Genomic DNA, 18,641 nt, shown 5'->3' on the forward strand with positions numbered 1-18,641 from the left:
TTTCCCTGCCTTATTCTACAGATGTTTTTGCTTTCTATATACCTGTTAAACCGGCGCTCGAAGAGGGCAAGGTCGAACCTCAAGGGTCGTTCCAGCTTGAATTTTACCCCATCCTATTAGACACCAATGCTTCTCAACACGCCTACTCGGAGAAGTATTCTCTCCCTTGCTGGTGCTAACCGGGGACGTGAGTTGCAGCTTTGCCAAATCATTCTTTACAGCTACGACTCGTGCCCAGTTTACATCGGCCCAATGTTCAACATTAGGATCTCTCCTTTGGCTAGCTTCAACACCTTTCCTTACCTCTCTGATCCCTTTTTCCTAACACCAAGAAGCTTTCCAAGAAGGAAGAAGTTTACCTACACAAATTAGAAAAGACACCATTTGACAGCAGTATGAATTTCTACGGTATTTGTTAACAGTGGCAGCAACCACTGACTGCATCCGATGGAAACCACCACATCTTGCAAATCAAACCCCTCTTTAAGAAAAGAAAAAATAATAATAGCAAGCATGCATGTATGTGTTGAATCAATTCCAAAAAGAAATTATAGGTAGAACATGCTCAGAATTGATTTCACCGCTATGGCTTCTTACAGAGGAAAATCAACATATACCTCGAGCTCAACAAAAACTTTTGGGAGTGACCCAACCTCTCCCAGGACTTGACCAACCAATCTATCAGCACGTTTCAAAGTCAGGTCCAAGGTTGTTCCAACACTAATTAAACCTCTTAGAAGTTAGAACAGCAAATTGTAGCTCATTTTGTTCAGCATACAGTGAGACTATTCTGCAATATATGGGTGTGCATTTAATGTTACCGCTTTCACCCTTCAATAAACTGGTTCACCTTCAAAACACCCTAGAACAAACAAATATTAACAAAATAATCCACAGTACAAAACAAAGCAACATAAGTTCACTCTAAATCCATTCTCTAGCAACTATAAAAAAATAGTTCTCATTTTTTAAAATGTTATGTTTAAATAAAGCTATTATTTAGAAAATAGACCTTAACAGTGTTATAAACAAGCATTAAAACAAGCAAAAAAAAATAAGTATCCAGTGTTTAGCAAGTTAAATTGTGCAATAACCACAAATAAGCACCCAACAATCATGATTCATCTCCAAATAAGACTAACAATAACATCTCATATATAAACTTACCCGGAGTATACTTCCACCAGCAACACCACCTTTAATCTCATCAACCTCATACCCTGGCTTATTGACATCAAATGATCGGATGACGATCATGTTAAGGGGGAGATGAAGTTTCTCTCTGGAATAGGAATCTTCTTAACAATGTATTCACACACAACATCGATATTACACTTTAGCTGTGCAGAAATCAGTACGACTGGTGCACCATCAGCAACGGTACCCTGCAATGAATTATTTTTAGCCAAAAGATTCAGAAGGAAAACAAGAATGAAATGTCCATCCACTTTATTATTATTTAAAAAAATGACAACCTGAATAAACTTCTAAATTGCTTCATTCTGGTTGATAGCTACATTCTCTTGAATAAGATCAACCTTGTTTTAAAGAATTATAATATGTTGGATTCGCATGATTTCAACAGTATCCAGATGCTCAGAAGTTTGAGGTTGTGGACAGCTTTCATTAGCAGCTACGAGAAGTAATGCACCATCCATAATTGCCGCTCCATTAAGCATAGTAGCCATGAGAATATCGTGACCGTGTTGGAACCATTGAAGAAAACTTAAAAATTTCTTATATAGAAGAATTTTAGAAATCCAAAATGCAAAATCTCTAATCCCTTTTAGAGCAGTAAGACAAAAGTGGCTGAGCAAGCATGAATCAGCAAAGCTAAAACGTAATCACCTCATTTCCACAGGGTACTACTTAGGACCTTACCAGGCAATCTACGAAGGACACATGCCTCAGCAACTTCATCCTGGAATTTTCAAATCCAGACACATCACAAAGAGGACCATCTTCCTTTCCACTTCCATAAGCCCTACAACAACAAAATGCCGATCACAGCTGCAGCTGTTATTAATACTCGGGAAATTTATTAAGAAAAAATTACTAGATATCAACCTGCTTGTAGCACTAAGGACGAGGGCATCATTCATCTTCACATTTTTATATCTTTGCATTTGCATATCCAAACTTGATAGTCATATTACGCTCCAACTCGTTCTTAAAACGAACAGTCTACATAAGTGCATAAAGTGCACAATGCATAACATGTTACATTTACCAGACTCCAAAATTCAACAGCAACACTAGCACTATCCACCATACAAAAGGCACAAAATTACAAAACAGACTCTCTGAAGGTGACTTATCAATATCTTATCTTATTTGGGTACATTAAAAATAAGCTAGATCACCTGCACGCCAGATATTGCTTTCACGACCGTTGACTTCCCATGTGTCACATGAACTATGGTGCCTGATAAATTGAAACCCAAATCAAATTTTCAATTAATAAAACAAGGAACAACAACAATGAGTTAAAATAACCATAACTACTTGTCCAATAACAATATGTGCTACAAGTAGTTTGATCCCAACAGAGTTCAAGAATTACCGATATTTATAGTAGCTTGACGAGATATAACGTCGAGAGAGAGCGGATGCAACTTTGTTACATCTAGTTTACTCAAGTCTTGCTTCATCAAACCTTTTCTCGACATCTTGGCGCTGCTCTAATGAAGGTCTTTCAGCTTCAATATTAACTGTAAGCAGGACTCATCACCCAAAAAAAAAAGATTTCATTTCACTTAAGGTCGAAGCAAAAAATTACCAAATATAGGAATCTAGCAACAAAATAAAGAAAGTTCGTTAAACCCTAAGAAATCAAATTGAAATTCAATATATCACAAAGCATAAACATTCAAAGTTCGGTTTCTACAACATAAAAACATTCAAAGGCCTATTGTCAGCGAAGTTTTTGTTCGGAGCCTTAAATACAGAGGAAATGCTGAATTTGAAAGAGAAGACGGGATATTCAAGTAACGAAATGAATTCTGCTTACTGGCCACCTTGTACGAAAATATCCGATCCGGTTAACTTGACATGTCAATCCGCCGACCCGAATTTAAAAATCGGGTAAATTTTTTTAAAATTTATCTAATTGGGTCGGGTACCCGGCCCAACATTTTTCAGGTCGAGCCCGGGTCATAAAATTAATATTTTCTGTGTACCTGGTTACCCGAGTACACCGTTAGTTTTTATTTTTTTTATTATATATATATAATAGATTATTTATATTATGGATTATTAAATTTTATATTTTGAACTTTTAAATTTTATGTTCGGATGTTAAAGTATGTAATTTGAAGTTTCGAACATTTAAATTTATATATATTTTTTTAAATTAATAATTTAAAAATGAAAAAAAATCGGGTACCGGGTACCTGCAACATCCGGGTCGAGACAACCGATCTGGATGTTTCGGATACCCACCCCTATAAATGCTAAAATCTTGAGTTTCGTTAAACATTAAACTTGCAAATCGAAAATAAAACAAATTCTTTGAGAGAAAAAGAAAGAGGAATGATAAAGCCACGATGAATTAAAAAAAAATTAACAAAAAAAATAGAACAGACGAAAATGTAAAGGGGGAAAAAACAAGCAGATAAGAGATAATTAAACAAACTTGATGAATCGATGAAAAGAGTTAGCTAAAGTTTTTAGCTTATTTGCAGACAGAAAACACAGCTTTTTTTGGGCACTATATAGTGTTATTTATCGAGTACAAAAGGATCATTTGACTATCGTACATTACTTTTTTTAGTCACATGACTATTGATCTTAGATTATCAAACAATTATATAACTCAAATGATTATTTGATCAGATATCAGTCAATTTCAATCAGCAGGTTAACGTTTAGCTCAAACGTCCGTTAATTTTTTAAAATAAAATGAAGATTTTGGAAAATATTATTAGTTATGTGACCGTTTTGTAACTTTTGATAATCAAAGGACTCAATAAATAAATGTCCTATAATTAAGGGACCATTTTTAACTTTTGATAGTGGGGACTCAAACAAAACAACACCTTAAAGTTGATGAATCATTTGTGTACTTTATCTTTTTTAATAGCATAAGATGATTACAATATAATATCTCTTTATAATTTTTTTTAACTTAATTGGCAACCTAAACCTATTATAGATGCAATTATTTAAACCTAAAATTAGTAATAACAATTTTTTTTTATCGTTGAGACCACTTCATGAATTTATTTCTTTTGTATCGTTCATTTTTTTTCTTAAACCAATTGCAAATAGGGATGGTAATGAGTCACGTCAGGTTGATTTTTTTACCGACCCGAACCGAACCTGAAAAACGGAGATGAACATTCAAAATTAACCTGACCCGAGAGATTATATAGTTTCACCTGAACCCGATCTGGCCTGAAATTGAATATAGCCGAACCTGAAAAATGGAGATGAACATTCTGTCGCAACCGTCTTTCGGTTGGGCCCCGGAATTGGGTTTCGACTTGAAAAATGTGGATTGGAGTCGCCACCGATCATTTATTTTTTAAAAAAATGGGTTGATCGGATACCTTATTTCTTACCTGATCTGCGTTTTACCAGAAATATGTCGGGTTCGGGAGTCGGTTACAATCAAGGAAGGATTAGCACCCTTGAACCGCCCTTTCGGTACCAATTAATTTACTGGTTGTCTTTATTTGCGAAAATTCAAAATTAAAATTAAAATTTAACCCGATTCAAATCATTCACCTTTGATTAGTTAAAACTATTCCTAAAAGAGAAAATCGCCTCAGTGACCAAAAAAAAGTTATAATATACGATTTTAACCAACTTTTTTTGGATTTGCCAAAATGACCAACAAAATCGCAACGCGAAATAAAAATCGCAACGCGATCCCCAGAATCGCAAATCAGTTTCCAAAATCGCAACGCGATTCTTGAAAATCGCAATGCGATAGTACAAATTCGCATTGCGATTTTCCAAAATCGCAACGCGAATATGAAAATCGCAACGCGAACACATAAATCGCAACGTGTATCCGTATATCGCAACGCGTATCCGTAAATCGCAATGCGTATCCGTATATCGCAACGCGTATCCGTAAATCGCAACGATAATCCGTAAATCGCAACGAGAATCTGTAAATCGCAACGATAATCCGTAAATCGCAACGAGAATCTGTAAATCGCAACGATAATCCGTAAATCGCAACGAGAATCTGTAAATCACAACACTGAAATTTTGGGTATATAACACTGAAATCATAAACTAAATCCCTAAATCGCAACTCATTCCATCTCCATCTATCACTCTCTCCGGCGACATCCGTTCCTATATCCAACGACATCCTTCCCAATCCGGCAACAGGTTTTAGTTTCGCAGCTCGTCTGTTTAGTAAATTAATTTACAACCATGAAATCATCTAATGTTGATCATGTTTGGATAGATTTGTGTTTTGGAGGGTCATGGGATAATGTTCATGGTGTTTTACAATATATGCCTTTACCCATGAATCTTCAACTAAAATTTTCTTTAAAAAAGTTAACTTATGAAACTCTAATGCTACGTGTTTCAAATAAATTGAATTTAGAGCCCCTAAGTGGATTTAGGCTATCTTATCAGAGAAATGGTAAAGTTTATTTGTTAACCGACAATGAAGATGTTGAACGATTCATTGCTTACATTAGTGTTTCACAAGATGATGTTACATTGTATGTTGTTGAACCTAGAAGTAGTATTGTTGGGTCAGTAGCGGGTAGTAATCAACTAAGTTTTTCTCAAAACCCACAACCTTTCTCTAATCCAAATCCCAATCAACTTTCAGCACCAAATTCCGGTTTTCGTATTGACCAGTTAGACGATGATGAGCCAACAGAAAAAATTGTGAGTACTAGTCAGTATTCGAAATTTGGTCTTGGTCAATATCCGGACTTTGATATTGGTCAATACACGGATTTTGATGATGTTTCAGAAGAAGAAACAGACCATGTGTGTAATGATTTTAATATTGGTCAATACCCGAATTTTGATGATGAAACACCCGTTGCCGAGGAAGATGTTGTTGATGATAATGAGGAGGAAGTTACGACTGTGAATGAACATGTTGAACATCCATTCTGTAATTCATATAATCCTGAAGAAGAAAAAGAAGAAGAAAAAGTCCCCGAAGAAAGAAAATGCCACGGGAGTATAACTGGAATATGCCAGAATTACTTCAGTTACCGGAAGAAGAGTTGGCAAAGAAAGCAGTTGATTGTTACACAAAAGTTATTCGTGTCAAGAAAGATGATTGTTTTGATACAAAGGAAGACTTGAAGATAGCTTTGTATACGAAATGTGTGGAAGATGGCTATCAACTAAAAGTTAACAAATCAAGCAAAGATCGTTTCGAAACAAGGTGTATGATTGACAAAAACTGTACGTGGCGTATGATTGCAAAGAGAATAAAAGATTGCAAAATGTTTCAAGTTAGGACTTTTATTGATAAACATACATGTTCAAGAACCCAAGTTTTTCCTCACCATAGACAGGCAAACAAAAAGGTGTTGGGTGGTTTTCTGGCTGAGTTAATGTTTTTGAATGGCAGGGTATATCGGGGACATGAAATTATGACTGACATGAATGCTCGGTTCAAGATTAGTATATCATATTCTCAAGCTTGGAGAGCCAAATGTTATGCCTTGGAATTGTTGAGGGGGTCGCCAGAAGCATCGTTTGCCCAACTGCCGGCTTATTGTCACAATTTAAAGCTGAAAAATCCTGGGTCGGTAACTCATATCAAAACAGATAGAGATGGACGCTTTGAGTTGCTGTTTATCGCCATTGGTGCTACGGTTAGTAAATCAATATAATTTTGTTGACTCATTTTTGTTAGTTACATGCATTTCACATTTAAATGATTATATTTCTTGTGTATATTATTTTGTAGATTCGTTCGTTTATTACTTGCATGCGCCCAGTTATTATAGTTGACGGAGCACATTTGAAAGGTCGATACCTTGGAGTAAACTTATTAGCAGTAGCCATGGATGCTAACAATGGGATATTGCCAATAGCTTACGGGGTTGGCAAATCTGAAACCTCTGATTCATGGACATGGTTTATGGGGCATCTTAGGGATTGCATAGGTCCTATTAGCAATCTGACAATCATATCCGATAGGGCAAACTCAATTGACAACGCTGTTAGAAGGTGTTTCTCAGATGCTTTTCATGGACTTTGTGGTGTTCATTTGTATAGAAATCTAAAATCAAGGTCTGCTGGTATAAAAAAGCACAAATGGACATACTGGAAGGCTGTAAAAGCTTATCGGGAAGTGGATTTCAATAAGCATATAAATTGTTTAAGACGTGTTTTGCCTCAGTGTGCTCAAACACTAGAAGATGTCGGGTTTGAAAGATGGTCAAGAGTACATCAACTTGGAGCAAGATATGGTTTCATGACGTCTAATAGTGCAGAATCAATCAACGCTCTAAGTCGTCATTCCCGGAAATTACCCATTACTATGTTAATGGAGTTTTTTCGAGCCTCTATTCAACAGTGGTACTACAAGAAAAGAAACCATGCAGGTATTATTTCTTTGAATTCGTAACTTATCATATTTATATATTTTACTAAGTATTGTTTATTTAAATTTACAGGAACATTGGAACATCGTGTTACACCATGGACTGAAAAAAGATAACGAAACGTGTTGTGAAGTCAACGTCATGGAGAGTTGAACCATGTTCAAACACTTTGTTTCAAGTACTGGATAATAACTTAAATGGGCTAGTCGATCTAAATGCAAAGACGTGTAGTTGTATGAAATGGCAAACATCTGGTTATCCGTGTGGCCATGTTATAAAAGTTGCTCTTCATTTAAACCAAGATGATTCAAGCGCATACGCTATGGATTGCTACACTACAGAAGTTTATCGACAGACTTATGCCGAGATTGTCTACCCTATTCCACATCCTTCTGAGTGGGACATACCAGATGACTTACAAACAGTTTTGCCACCAGCCATGGACAGAAGGCTACCTGGCCGACCAAAAAGTCACGATCGTATACCGTCTAAGGGTGAAGAGAAGAAGAGATCGACATGTAGTCGGTGCAAGGAAAGTGGTCATACAAGGTTGACATGTGGATCACCAGTGCCATCAAAATCATCTTTTCCTCTACCAAAATATGGATCCTCATCAAAATCCAAAGCTCATATGGTGTCAAGCAAAAGGCAACCATCTTCAAAATCCCAATCACAATTGGCTTCACCTTTTGGGACTGTTAACTTAGGTGATTTTTAAATGCAAACGTTGTATTATGTGGATTTTATGTGTGAACTTTTAACATTTTCAGTTGAATTAATGACTCAGGCCAACCATTTTGACTTAACCAACTCTTGTTATTCAGTTGTTATCACTATTAGGCATGCATTTGACTATCGCAACACGGAAATTACAATCGCAACGAGAGAATCGCAATGCGAAATGAAAATCGCATTGCGATTCTCTCGTTGCGATTTTCATTTCCGCATTGCAATTTTCATTTCGCATTGCGATTCTCTCGTTGCGATTTTCATTTCGCATTGCGATTTTCATTTCGCATTGCGATAGTCAATTTTGCCTTCAACATAATGCATATTGAAATCAACAAAATCAACCATTACATTTCGCAATGCGGAAATGAAAATCGCAACGAGAGAATCGCAATGCGAAATGAAAATCGCAATGCGAAATGAAAATCGCAACGAGAGAATCGCAATGCGAAATGAAAATCGCAATGCGAAATGAAAATCGCAACGAGAGAATCGCAATGCGAAATTAAAATCGCATTGCGATTCTCCCGTTGCGATTTTCATTTCCGCATTGCGATTTTCATTTCGCATTGCGATTCTCTCGTTGCGATTTTCATTTCGCATTGCGATTTTCATTTCGCATTGCGATAGTCAATTTTGCCTTCAACATAATGCAGATTGAAATCAACAAAATCAACCATTACATTTCAATCAATTAAACAAGCACAAATAAGAATTATATTCGCATCAATTACACAAATCAACTTTTACAAATCATCTTTTACAAATCAATTAAACAATCAAAAATAAGCAATAATTCTTATTTCCGATCATCTACTATTGAATCAACTTTTACAAATCAATTAAACAATCAAAAAACAATCAATTAAACTATTGAATCAACTTTTGCAGCCATACATCATTTTCACGCAGTTCACTTCTGAGATTAACCTGCAGAAACCAAACATTTGCTCAAACAACACTTTCTACACATCTAAAACCTACAAACAGCAAATTATTGAATTCTAGGTACTTAACCAAACATTTTCAAACCAAAAGTATATAAACTTACCAATTGTTTATGGACATTTTTATAACGCGGATGCAGGTAGGCAGCGTCTCGTATATATCGATTTAGCCATATAATGCCGAAACCACAAGCCTACTGCAGCTCTATCTCTATCGGTGGGAGGTAGATACTTGATGCTTCCCGTCGTCAAACGCTCCAACGCCAAGCATACGAGAGGACCACAATCTCCTCTGGCTCCGCTCGTTTGTTGTGGCGCGGTCTCGTCTCTAATAACTGTAATATTGAGCTTCTTTGGCTTCTTGTTTCCAGAACGAGTCCAATAATTGATCGCATCCAAGAATTTAGCCAAATGAGAGCTCCATCCCTTAATAACATCTCTTAAATCAGCCAATGATATGTAATTTATCATGCTGTCATACACTATTGTCTTAAGGGATGGGAGCTGAAGCTCGACGAGAATCCAATGTTTACGTTCCAAAACAGGGATAAACACCTGCAATCATAAGTAATAATTCATTCATTTGCGCACTTATTTTATAAAACCTTTAAACTCAATCTAAAATAAATACTAACCTTATCGACCTCCCACCATGCAGGATAAAGTTTAGCTTGTCCATTGCCCAAATCAAATGATTCATTTCGTGCATTCTTCAAGTGAACGGCGTGAAAAGACGTCGGCATAATTGTATATCATATATTTTTATTTTTCTTAAGTTTTCTTATTATTAGAAGACGTGTCACCCACGCATCGATATGCTGTTTTACAAAAAAAGACATATATTAGTGACTTACATAAATTTAAAAAAAAAAATTAATCAAATTGAAATATAAGAAAAATATAAGACTTACCCCCCATCGAAATAGCCATTGTCTTCGACCCCTAATAGCCACGTTGTATACTGTCGGGTAGATTTGATGTCATGGTCTGAAGCCACAAATGGGTCAAATTAGCATCTCCACCCGGATGCTGTACTCTCAGCCATGGCCCGAAGCAGGTTTCCTCAAACAATTGTCTTTGAGCAGGTGAAAGCTTCTTTGCAATTGTAGTGGCCAGGCTGACTTTATTTCTCAAGGTCAATTGAGCCGAAAAAAATTTCTACAAAAACAATAAACATACCAAGTTAGATATACCAAAAACTACACTGTGAAGATATACCAAAAACAATAAACATAAAAAGTAGTAGTTTATTCTTGAAACTAAAATTTGCAACACTGTTTTATCTTTTGGTTGAAATGAAAATCGCAACGAGAGAATCGCAACGCGAGATGACAATCGCAACGAGAGAATCGCAACGCGAAATGAAAATCGCAACGAGAGAATCGCAACGCGAAATGAAAATCGCAATGCGATTTTGGTTTCGCGTTGCGATTCTCTCGTTGCGATTTTCATTTCGCGTTGCGATTCTCTCGTTGCGATTTTCATTTCTCTCGTTGCGACAGTCATTCTCTCGTTGCGATTTTCATTTATCTCGTTGCGACTCTTCTGCAAATTGAAACTTGAATGGATTGCATTACTTCAACCAAAAGACAGAACAAAGACAAAGACAAATACTAACTTGAAAATCGGAACGAGAGAATAGCAACGCGAAATGAAAATCGCAACGACAGAATCGTAACGCGAAATGAAATCTAAGTGAAATGGTTAATCTATTATTGAAATGACCAGTAAACTTATCATCAGTTTCAATATGAAAAACCTACAATAATGCAAACATTTCAAAATAAAAATAATTAAAAAAACTAACCCTCGGAGGTTGATTTTCCATTTCTGAATATTGTGAGGGATTTCTGACCGTGAATGGTTGTGAGGGATTTCGCCGGAGATGGGGACGGAAATCTTCAGAGATGGGGACGGATTTCTTCGCCGTAGAGAGTGAGAGATGGAGATGGGACTGAGTTGTGATTTTAGGTTTTAGGTTATGAGTTGCGATTACGGGATTTTGTCTTAATATTCTTTTTGTAATTTGAAAATAAAATACGCGTAGCGATTATAATGGCGCTTTAAATATCGCGTTGCGATTTACGGATACGCGTTGCGATTTTATGTATTATCGTTGCGATTTACGGATACGCGTTGCGATATACGGATACGCATTGCGATTTACCCATACGCGTTGCGATTTACGGATACACGTTGCGATTTACGGATACGCGTTGCGATTTATGTGTTCGCGTTGCGATTTTCATATTCGCGTTGCGATTTTGGAAAATCGCAATGCGAATTTGTACTATCGCATTGCGATTTTCAAGAATCGCGTTGCGATTTTGGAAACTGATTTGCGATTCTGGGGATCGCGTTGCGATTTTTATTTCGCGTTGCGATTTTGTTGGTCATTTTGGCAAATCCAAAAAAAGTTGGTTAAAATCGTATATTATAACTTTTTTTTGGTCACTGAGGCGATTTTCTCTTCCTAAAAATGTTAGATTTAAAAAAAATACTAAATAAACTAAAGAGGAAAAAATATAAATTAAAAGAAAAAAAAGTTGAAAAATGAGCAAAATAGAAACGACAAGTTCCCTGGCCATGTAAAAGCTATTTTGCTCTTTTGTAATTATGAAATAAGCTTTGGCAAGTGTCATTTGTTCTGCCAACTGTCGAGACAATGACATAGCACCCAATATTTTTTTCAGTAAAGTTTCTTTCGAAATAATTCAATTCCTGACATAGAATTGACAAAATAAATTAAACCAACGAGAACAGTATAATTAAAATAAAAAAATACCGCATTTTGTCTGGCATTGCTCTCAGCGTCTATATACGGCCCACTCCAAGAGATGAGTTCTTACCCTTTGATTTTAGCATCAAGGCGTTTTAACATAGGAGCATTCTTTAACCTATCCGGTATGACCGTGAGCCCAACTTTACTGACTCGGATGAAAACATGCTCAAGCTGCAAAACCTTTCCCTCTTTAGCAGTGAAGGTGATGTTCTCAAGCTGGCAATTCCAATTATCCTTGCACTTGGCCATGCTTCCTCTGTAAAGCTCTCCACTCTTGAGTTCCACCGTTATGAAGTGACCCGACGCCTCGTGTAGTAGCTTCACCGGTATGCCCAAACTCCGACTCATTGTTTCTCGCCCGCCTGCTTTGCTTATGGAATTCAAAATTGATTCTTTATGTTCCATGTTCTTCTTATTTGTCTTTTATAGCGAAACCATTTTGTTACGCTTAGACTTTGGCATCTTCGACGATGAAGGTCGCCTGAAAAAGATGAAATCAACAGGCGACCTATTTACCCTGCTTATGCAACTCGTAAACCCTCTCTGTTCTTTTCGTGTACAACTCGTGTGTTTTTTGTGTCCCCCATGAGTGTTCTAGTTACATGGGATTTATAGCTTAGGATTTTAGAGTTTGATCCCTATTAGAATTCTAACTCGGTTGTTTGTTGGTTTGTTATCTCCATGAAATCCTTACGTCGGAGAAATCGGAGTGGTTGAAGATGGGATATGCATCCCTGAAATCCGAGCTTGGGAAGTTTCGTGTGGCGCTGCTTGCTAGGGTTCCTGGAAACCTTGATCTGAGTTGGTTTGTTGGGCATGTGGTGCCTGTTGGGCCTCATGTTTTTTTTAGGGCCTGTAAATTTAACAAAAACAATAAATAAATAAATAAATAATATAACACATAATATATATATATATATATATAATATATTTTATATTAAATATTATAATGGGACAAAATTTGGTGTCTACACATTCAAAACTAACTTGACCCGAGAGATTATATAGTTTCAACTGAACCCGATCTGACCTGAAATTGAATATACATATCCGACTCGACCCGACGCGACCCAACAACATTTTTTAACTATAAAAATGTCTCATTTTTCACTTGAAGTTCACCTTTCTATGCAGCACAAGTGTTATAAAAAAGTTATGCTATTATGATCTATTTCGTTTACAATAGAAATACAAGCATTTATAAGATGTTAACTAATTATTATGCTCTTGTTTATATAACACAATTATATAAATTGTCTTACAAACAATCTGGTACATTTAATTTAATCTAATAATATGTAACATTTTGAATCACAAATTAAAATCAAAGCATCATTTTCAAGGAATTCAACTTTATATAACAATACTTTCTACAAACATATACAAAACAAACAATTACAAAAACAAAAGTAACAGAATAATTAAGACATACAAATTACAACACTCTTAACCATAGGCTATCAAGATTCAAGAAGCATGCATAAATTTTGTTTTTGAATTAAAACAAAAAGAAAATGGGCTCAACAAGTATAGTGGTTCAAAAATTAAAGTGATCCAAACATAAAGATGATTAAAACCACAAGTTCACATAAAATGAGTTTGAACATAAAGATGATTAAAATCACAAGTTCACATAAAATGAGTTCAAACATAAAATTAAAGTAAGTTCATCAACGTCCACAAAAAGAAAATCCTCCGCACTTCGGCTTCATACTGTCCAATCTTCACTAATCACACAAATCCTATAAATAAATTCATAGAATCAACATATATAAATAATAATATAATAAAACTAATAAATATGAAATTACTCATTATGGTTATCCATTATTACACGCTTGCATCAATGTCTTCATTGAACGAGTTTGTTTCATTTGAAATTGAATCTAAAATAAAATTTAATAAGTAAATAGTAGTTAACAATATAATAAAAATTATACGATAAACATTGTTGTACTTTATTTGGCCCAAAACTAATTTTGACATGTCGAGCTTCTACAGTTGATGGATGAAGTTTATTACGTTGTACACTCGCCAATATTCCTCCAGTACTAAAAGAAAATTTTGAAGTAACTGTAGAAACTGGTATAGCATAAATATCTCTAACAATAGCTTGCAATATAGAAAATTTAGGTCCAATTTTATTCCACCAATTCAATATATCATTGTTTGATTTTATAGGAATGACATCTATTTCCAAATAGCGATCTAGCTCGGATTTGACTTTTAATTTTCTTTGTTTCTTCCTTGAAACATAAGCATCATAATCACCTAATTTTCCCAAATCAGTCACACCACCATCTAAATGTTAAAGGAAGGAGTTTCACTTTCGAACGACATCATTTTTTCTTGATACTCTTTTACCAAATCTCGAAATAGTCGTACAATTCTTTCAACTTCATATTTCATAGCAACCCCATAAATATCTTCAAAGTAATACTTCAATAATGTTGTTTTATACCTTGGGTCAAAAAGTGTGGCAATATCCATGATATCATTTATATCATTCCAATACATCTCAAATTTCTCTAACATACGCTTTGTCATGCTCAAAATAGTGTTATCATCACTAACAATCCATTTTCAACGCCACTCTGATTGAGTAAATACTCGAAAAACAAAGATTTATTGTTGTATATTATGTTCCTGAAAAACCTTTGGAAATATCATAAAACAACTTTAACTTCTCGTAAATCTTTGCTGCAAAGTTCTAATCATCTTCAGTTGAAAAGTATTTGTACAAAGGATCACGATATAATTACACACGAGGAAAAATATTCTTGTAAGATAAATATGTTTGAAGCATTAAAAATATTTAATTCATTGTGTTTTAACATCACCACATATTATTTTTTAAGGTGAAACGCATAATTGTCTTGTAACCTTTTCAAAATTTTCTCATCTTTTTAGAGTTTTATTCAAAAAAAAAAAAAGACACTATATCAAATTCTTTCTATTCCATCCCCAAGCACACTCACTCCATCTTTAATAATTAAGTTCAATATTTGCGCACAACAACACATGTGAAAAAGATTCATCAAGCACTAGTGTGTCATTTCTCAATCTATCAACTAATAATTCAACAACACCATCATTTACATTACAATTATCGACGATGATGGATATAAGTTTCCTATATCATTATTCCAATCCAAAAAAAAAAATTCATCAAACTTGAAGCAATGATATCCTTAGTATGTGGAGTTGGCACGTATTCAAACTTAAACAAACAATGGCAAAATAACGTACATTAACAAAGAAGCATGATTTGTGTAGAAAAATAATAAGCATTTGAACATGAAAAAATATACCTTGTGATTTGCTTTTATAAAGTCCAAGAGTTATCTATATAATGAGCAGTAACAACCATGTATCCTTTGTTTTGGTGATCAATAATCCACTTGTCAGTTGTGATGACAATTATACCTTGGTTAGCCTCTAATTCAGACATTATTTTCATCTTTCCCTTTTCAAACATATCCATCATATTGTACTTTATAGTGTTGCGAGAAGGCATATCAAACATGTGTTTAGGTCAAAACAATACTTTCTGAATTGTACGTGATCGACCATTGATAAAAGATACTTATGCATGACTATCATCTTGGTAAACTCAATCCTTGAAGCATCTAGATTAAATGAGACGACTTGTAATGTCAATTTTTCATTCAACTTTCTTTGATTACTTAGTAGAACTTATTGTTGAATGTCTACTTGACCTTTCTTGTTGCACCTTGTTATATGATCACGTAAATGACTCGTTACATTCTTAAAATTACCATTAAACTTTTTTTTTTTTTGCAATGTTGACATATTACCTTCCGCTCATTGTTGATATTTTTTCTTTCTTAAAATGCTCACATACTGAAGATTTTAACTTCTATGGGTTGCATTAGACTGATTCATCATTATCAACCTCCACAGTTTTGGTTTGACTTAACGAGGGAATTGTGTTTCCCTAATAATTTGGAATTGGACTTCCATCGATTAGAGACTGAGAAGAGTTACAAACAGGAGATATTGAAGAAATATAATTATCTCATAAATTAGACATTTTTCTGTTTGAAAAATACAAAACAAAATAGTTAAATATAAAAAAAAAACACAATTCCATAAGTACTCTTATTTTTAAAAATTAATATTATTTTTCTATATGGACAACTTAAAGCACTTATATAATTATATTCAACACTTGTCGAAGACACTAGAAGCCTAGAAATATATTTTCCAATAATGTTAGTATATTAAATTTATTTTGTATTACACAGTATAAATATAGTTTCCAATAATTTCATATATTAAACTCATAGATTAATAAAATTTGCATAACACCTATTTTCCTAATCAATATAAAGTACCAGTAATATGTAGGAAATATAGGACAAAGGAAACTAAAATATGAAAATTAGAAAAAGAAGAAGAAGCCAAGAACAACACCAGGAAAAATATGCGTGAATGGGTTTTATTTTTTTACAGAAAATTTTGAAGAAATTTAAATTAAAGAAGGTGTCGTAACCGTCCTTCGGGTGGGCCCGTAATTGGGCTTCGACTTGAATAAAAACGTTAGAGCCGCCACCGATAATTTTTTTTTTGTAAAAAAAGTTTGGTTGATCGGACACCATCTTACCTGATCTGAGTTTTACCAGAAATACGTTGGATTAGGGAGTCGGTTACAGTCAATGAAGGATTAGCACCCTTGAACTGCCCTTTCGGTACCATTTTAATTTCTCGGTTGTCTTAATTGCGAAAATTTAAATTTAAATTTAAAGACTCGATTCAAATTACTTACCTTTGATTGTTTAAAATTGTCCCTAAAAAATCAAAAGACTTATTACATCGTGAAATAAATATAAAGAAAAAAAAGTTAAAATAAATAAAAAGTTAAATACGACAATATTAAAAGCGAAAAGAAATAAAATAAAATAAAAAATAAAAATAAAAAATTGAATACAATAAAATAAAAAATGTTAAATTTTAAAAGAGGAAAAAAAAGAAAAAAAAATAAAATGTTAAAAGGAAGACAAATGTTAACAAAAAAAATACTAGAAAGAAAAAATAAATAAATGAGTAATAAAGATCAAAAAACTAAAATTATATTTATGGTTCTAATTAATATTAGAAAATGAGCTGCCAAAAAAAGGTTAGAGGATTAAATCGCGAAATATAATAAATATAATGAGGATTAAATTGAAATAATTGAAAATTAGGAGGTAAAATTGTAACAAGTGACCAAAATGAATTACACATCAAAAGTATAGGGACTGTAAAAATAATTTAAAAATCTCATATTACACTTCGGTCCCTCTATAAATACCATCCAAAACTCACAACAAAATTATCATTTCTCATTTCCTCTTCTCCCTCCAAAAAAATCGAATTATCTCATTTCTAAATACTTTCAACTCAAATCAGCCCCGATGGCCGACCATCGCCGGTGGCCACCGACCACCATTCCGATCGCCATCACCGGTGGCCGGAAAAAACCCAAACTACCCGAAAATGCTCTCCCTGACCCCGTAATCACGAATCTGAGGCTCGATCGTCCTAAAACAAGCCGAGTCGGGGTAGATCTAAGTAACAAGGTCTCGACTTTTACCTTTTTCATCACGTCTTCTCAGCTTGCCGACGTTCTCTTCTCCGACAATGCTCCTCTGCACCCTTGCCATTGATATATGTTTATTTGTTTTTCTATTCGAACTTTGCTTATTGGTTTTTTTGTGTTTTGGGTTGTATGGCCGAATGGTGTTTGGGTATTTTGGTTGTTTATGCTTGGATTTTGCTTGTTGTTCACTAGATTTCTTCTTATGTTTTTTGTGTCTTGCTTGGCCTCGTCGGAGGCTTTTTATTTCCTCAATTTTAGCCCTTTTTGAGTCCCGCTCAGAAAAGGATTTGTGGGTATTTTTCTCTGATTTTCTCGTGCGTTGTTGGCTAGGGTTTTAGGGATAGTTCAATCACTACCTTCGACCGATTGTTGGCACGTTGTTGTTTTTCTGATTCCCTGTTCAAGGGCCGAGAAATTCGACCGGTGCTCGAGTTGTTCGGGAGCTTGAATCCACATGTGCTCCTTGTGCAGTGCCTTTGGATTGATATAAAACTCTAGTTTTGGATTTTGGGCTAGGTCAGGCCCACCTAATCGAGTTTTCTAGGCCAGGGTTACCCGATTGGGCTTTCTGCTGGGCCACTGCTGGACTTTATTGGAGTTAAAAAAATAAAAACAAAAATAAAAAACAAAAACAAATAAATAAAAATAAATAAAAAATAAGTATACTATAATATATATATTTCGAAAAAACATTTTAAAACCCCAAATATTATATAGTTTTTCATCATGTTTTCTAAAATATATATTATATATTTTCAAAAATGTTTTAAAACTATATATTATATATAATTTTGAAAAATGTTTTCAAAACTATATATTATATATATTTTCGATTTTTTTTTCAAAACTACTTATTATATATATTTTTGAAAAATGTTTTCAAAATTACATATATTATGTATATATTAAATAGAACCCCGGATGAAAATGGGTGACTACAACTGCCCCTCTTTGCTCATTATCATGTAACAAAAATAGGGCAAAGACAAAAAGGCACAAATTTTCGTTCGGTGCATATGGGCTTAGAAATAAGC

The 18,641-nt window shown here is 34.4% G+C and overlaps 1 protein-coding gene and 1 pseudogene across 1 annotated transcript; both read right to left on the bottom strand.

Moving 5' to 3' along the window:
• Positions 1–4: 4 nt before the first annotated feature.
• On the bottom strand, positions 5–2,984 carry LOC120155707 (annotated as a pseudogene).
• A 9,084-nt stretch (positions 2,985–12,068) lies between these two features.
• On the bottom strand, positions 12,069–12,410 carry LOC120155719 (small nuclear ribonucleoprotein SmD3b-like). Its single transcript, XM_039167205.1, has one exon. It carries the CDS (start codon positions 12,408–12,410, stop codon positions 12,069–12,071), a length of 342 nt encoding a protein of 113 aa, XP_039023136.1.
• Between the last annotated feature and the right edge of the window lie 6,231 nt (positions 12,411–18,641).

Source organism: Hibiscus syriacus, unplaced genomic scaffold (assembly GCF_006381635.1).
Source record: "Hibiscus syriacus cultivar Baekdansim isolate YM2019G1 unplaced genomic scaffold, ASM638163v2 tig00111206_pilon, whole genome shotgun sequence".
NCBI lineage: Eukaryota > Viridiplantae > Streptophyta > Magnoliopsida > Malvales > Malvaceae > Hibiscus > Hibiscus syriacus.

Bases quoted from the DNA above. Each gene is read 5' to 3' on its own strand.
- LOC120155719 (XM_039167205.1), bottom strand. From the start codon at position 12,410: ATGGAACATAAAGAATCAATTTTGAATTCCATAAGCAAAGCAGGCGGG.